The 4,844-nt window shown below is 38.9% G+C and overlaps 1 protein-coding gene across 2 annotated transcripts in view; it reads right to left on the bottom strand.

The window, feature by feature from the left end:
- LOC114031907 (V-type proton ATPase subunit H) overlaps nt 1-4,844 on the bottom strand; it is a 110,984-nt gene that overhangs the window by 34,575 nt on the left and 71,565 nt on the right. For both annotated transcript variants that reach the window (XM_027847107.1, XM_027847108.1), the window contains one exon: nt 1,515-1,628. In XM_027847107.1, the coding sequence (XP_027702908.1) occupies nt 1,515-1,628 (114 nt within the window). The remainder of the gene's footprint in view (nt 1-1,514; nt 1,629-4,844) is intronic.

The following is a 4,844-nucleotide window of genomic DNA, read 5'->3' as shown; positions in this document are numbered from 1 at the left end:
GCACAAGACTTGCTGGCTGAGGGTTGGGAGGGGAGGAAAGAGGGACAAGGAAAAGTGAGGAGGGCAGTGGGAAGAGACAATTTTAAGATATACTTTCCAGAAAGGGGAAACAATTCACCGTGAATAAACATACACAGAAAAAACTGGAAGCTGAATATTAAACTATGTCTTAATGCTAGGTAGATGAAAACCATTCCAGAATGATCTCTACTTGGATTCTCTGCTTACACTTGGGGGGGGGGGGTAGGGAGAAAGAAGAAACCTATATCTTTTCCCTTTTTTCACTCTCCCCTAGGCATAATTATTCACTTGGTAGTCATACCACAAATACTCCTGAGTGGCAAGATCAAAATGCTTAACGTATGATACAACAATAGTCCCTCCTGACTAGTCTACTATAACTATATATGGTACAATGGTAGATTTTTTTTAAATCCATCCCAATTCTATATTAATTCTTGCCTTCAGAAACAGCAGCTTTGCTCAGTCTACACCAAATATATTCACAATGGCAGGGCAAAAATAGCTCAATGTAAATTCATATTTGCTTAGAAGTGGCAAAGTACAGAAATATCTTTGATAATTTGATACTACTTTGAAAACACTGACCATAAAAGAATATGGGCCAATGATGATACCTCCAGATATGTTACAGCCAAAAGACAAACAACCAGTCTTTCTGCCCTCAGAAGAAGGTTTAGTAATATGAAGCTGCTAGTGCTACATTTCATATACATTAAATTACAAGGGGAAAGGGTCATAATTTTGTTTAAAAAATAAACTAGAAGGGGCAGCTAGGTGGTGCTGTGGATACAGCAATGGCCCTGGATTCAGGAGAACCTGAGTTCAAATCTGACCTCAGACACATAACACTTACTAGCTACATGACCCTGAGCAAGTCACTTAACCCCATTTCCTAACTCAAAAAAAAAAATAACAACAACAATAATAAAATAAACTAGAAAAGCAATTAAGGGAGAAGGCAAAAAACATCTGCAACTGCCACACAAAGAGTACATATGCATACATAATTTATTAATTGAGTTATAACTAAATGTATTAAGCTGTTTTATTATCATGTGTGAACTGATCAAATCCAATAACAAACACATACAGTAAAATGAAAGGTTTCAAAACCATTTAGAGTTTTTAAAGCCATGAATAATTGGTGCTTAAGTTTAACTGTGAAGCAATTTATATTTCACTCAACCCTTCAAAGTCAAAATTAAATTTGTATCCCAAAAAGAATTTTATCAGTTCAAAAAAGAATATTAATTGCTTTTGATGTTGGCACTGTGAATACATATTCTCAGAGAGACACAGTTCATCTTTAAAACGGTCACTTATTATTTCATTTACAATAAATACATTTTCAGAACTTTAACCCAATACTAATACTTCAAAAACTGTCATCCTTCAGGATATTTAGATAAAGAGTTTTCAGAACACAGAACACAACACTTGAAATTTTAGACAAATACATGAGAGGGAAAAAATACAAGGCTCTCACGTACCAGTTGTGAACCATTAACTTCTGCACAGCCAGAAGAGCATTATAGCGAACCTGCTGGTCCTCATGATGCATGTGGTTCATCACCAGCTGCTTCCCACCAAGCTGCTCAATAACCCTGTGGAAGAGAGGAGACTTTGTGATGATGATGCAATTATTTCCAATCCCTTGCTGTTAAGAAATAAAAAGTTCAACTAGTTATAGATAGACATAAAGGGATTTTTAAAAGTAAATTTAATAACATTAGTGACTGTACCAAAAATGTATATACTTGTAGCTTGCATATTTTTTCCTGAAGCTTGAAGTATATATAGGAGGTATTTATGCTCTATTTTAGACTCTAAAATGAAAAGTCTGTTATTTCCATTTCCTGCCATATCATGTGCGTGTGTTTGTGTGTGCACATGTGTGCACACATGTGTGCATGAAAAGCTCCACAAGGAGGTTGGGCCTTAAAAGGAGGAACTTCAATAGGCAAGAGATGAGGAAGACAATAATTACACCTTTTTATAGTGATTTAAGATTTATGAAGCACTTTACATATATTCCCATTTTATCCCTACAAAAGATAGTTTTTGTCCCTACTTGAAGAAAAGGAAAGTAGAGATCAGTGTAATAGACGCTTCTATTTCAGGGTAAAAGGACTGCAGAGGTAAGTATCTAGTTCACCGTCCTCACTTTATGGAGGAAGAAACACAGGCTCACTGAGGTGATAAAACTTGTCCAAGATCATCCACATGGAAAGTGGCGGAGCTGAGACTTGAATGCAAACCCTCTAACTCCAAATCTAAATAACAGCAGGATTTAAAGAGCTTGTAGTTTGCATATTATTTTACTAGGGAATGAGCAGCACTAAAACTTTTCTGAGTAAAAAAGTAATGTCATCATACCAATATATTGGGAAGCACATTCAGGAAGCCATGCAGGGGACAGACTAGAAAGCTTCAGCGCTGGCTCTACTGAGGGGTTGAGCATGGAAGCCCTTTACGTGGAAGAACCCAGTGCCCTATGGTCTGGTGTTACTTTGGTGCAGGTCAGTGAAACAACAACAACACTGTGCCCTTCCATGGACACCCAGCCCTTTTCTAGTCACAGGGGATGTCCCAGGCCTAGCTCTATTCAAGACTGGTTTGGAGATGCCAACCTTTCACATGAATGTACTACCCTACAGTCCACAGCTACTCTTCCCCAGTCACTCCAACGATGCTGAAGCCAAGGAAAGAGAATTCTTAAGCTAACAAGGGAGGTGGAGGAAATCACAAGAGGTACAATAGACAACTTCAATGATTACATGAAATTTGAAAACTTTTGCATAAACAAAAGACCATTACTTCTTCCTGGTTTTCCTCTTTACCTGCACTTCAGGTTCTTTGGAGGAGGTGGTCCCCAAGAATTCAGTAATCATAACAAGTGATTAAGAGTTAAGGACATATTGCGTGTTAAAAGGTTGTTCTGGTTTCTTTTTTAAATATGTGAGAAGTTGTAAGGTTTAATTATTTTACTTTGCCCTAGATAATTTGTGCAACATTGCAACAAACAGAACTGTCCCAAAGTGGCATGGGCAGCCTTCTAGAAATGATGGGTTCCTCCTCTTTGGAGGTCCTTCAAGCAGAAGCTAGATGATTATTTGTTGGGTATGTTATAGTGGGAATCCCTTTCACATACAGGCTGAACTAGATACTGCTGACATCCCTTCCAACTCTCAAATTCTACGAGTTCAGTTTTGGTTAAGGTCTGGCAGGATATACAGGTAGAGCTGTCTGGGTAGCAGTTGCTAGTATGTGACTGGAGCTGGGGGTGGGGAGGGGGGATAGGATGGGGAATTAAATTTGGCCATCTAGACTTGGGATCAAACTCTTCAGAGATAATTGAACCAAAATAAGCTGGTGACATCACCACGGGAAAGTATATAAAAAGAAAAGAAGGTGTAGGAAAGAACTTTCTAGGTTTCCCAGACATTAGCAAATAGAAGGAATGAGCTAAGGAAACAAAACAAGAGAAGTAAGAAACACAGGGGATACCAGGAAAGAGCAATGTCAAGGAAGACAAGAGAGCCAGTCAACAGTGCCAAATGCATAAAAGGTCAAGAAAGATGACAAATGAGAGAAGACAATTCATTTGGTGATCTTTGAGAAAGTAATTTTAGAAGAAATATGGGTTGTTAAATCAGATTACAAGAGAAGTGTGGCAGTGAAAAAAGTGAAACATCCAGAGAGTTTTCAGAGAGTACAATCTTCATAGGTCAATAGCTTGGAGAGGAATAATCTGAGATGATAATGAAGATACAAGTTATCTTTATACCAAGAAATAAAGGAGGGGAAAGAGAAAGGCAGGTGAGGTATAGTGGAAATGGATGTTAGTAGAGTTAAGAAGGTGGATTATATGAAAGTTAGTCTTTCAAAAGGTAAAGAACTACCATGAATATTTAGGTACCCAAGGAAGTAAGATGAGTCAGGAGTAGCCAAGAAATCAATAATCTAGATACCAAACTCACTAGAGAAAGAAAGAACATAACCTGGAAGTCAATAGATGATAGAAACAAGAATGAGGATGGCATGATTGATATAGGAGAAGCTAATTGAAAAGGACCTTGTCATGGTGTCCCAAGGAGTTTGCACAGTTCAATGAAACTATGAGCTATGCTATGCAGGGTTGTCCAAGATGGATAAGTCACAGTGAAGAGTTCTGACAACAATTTTCTGATCCACTGGAAACAGAAGTGTCAAAACACTCTGGTATCTTTGCCAAGAAAACCTCGTGGGCAGTACTAAAGTGAAAAACGATATGACATTAAGAGATGAGCCTCTCAGGTCAGAAGGTATTTAACACACTACTGGGGAAGAGCAGAGACAATTACAAATATCACCAGTGCTAATTAAGCAGCTGGGCCAAAGCCAAAAGGAAGATCAGCTGCAGATTTCCTGGTGATAAAAAGGAAAGTCCAATGCTACTTCTGTTTCACTGACTACACAAAAACCTTTGACTATGTGGATCACAACAAAATGTGACAAGTCCTCAAAGAGTCCAGATCATTTTACTTGTCTCCTGAGGAACCAGTATAAGGGCCAGGAAGCAACAATTAGAACTGAACATGAGCGGCAACTAGGTGGTGCAGTGGATATAGCACTGGCCCTGAAGTCAGGAGGACCTGAGTTCAAATCTGGCCTCAGACACTTGACACTTACTAGCTGTGTGACCCTGGGCAAGTCACTTAACCCCATTGCCAAGCCCAAAAAAAACACATTGAATTTTAGGGAGCAGCTAGGTGACACAGTGGCTAGAGCACCGGCTCTGAAGTCAGGAGGACCTGAGTTCAAATCCAGCCTCAGACCAA

The sequence above is a fragment of the Vombatus ursinus genome, unplaced genomic scaffold, assembly GCF_900497805.2.
Source record: "Vombatus ursinus unplaced genomic scaffold, bare-nosed wombat genome assembly UNPS02015255.1, whole genome shotgun sequence".
Taxonomy (NCBI): Eukaryota; Metazoa; Chordata; class Mammalia; order Diprotodontia; family Vombatidae; genus Vombatus; species Vombatus ursinus.
The sequence above is the reverse complement of the archived record's forward strand: the minus strand, read 5'-3'. Positions and strand labels throughout refer to the sequence as shown.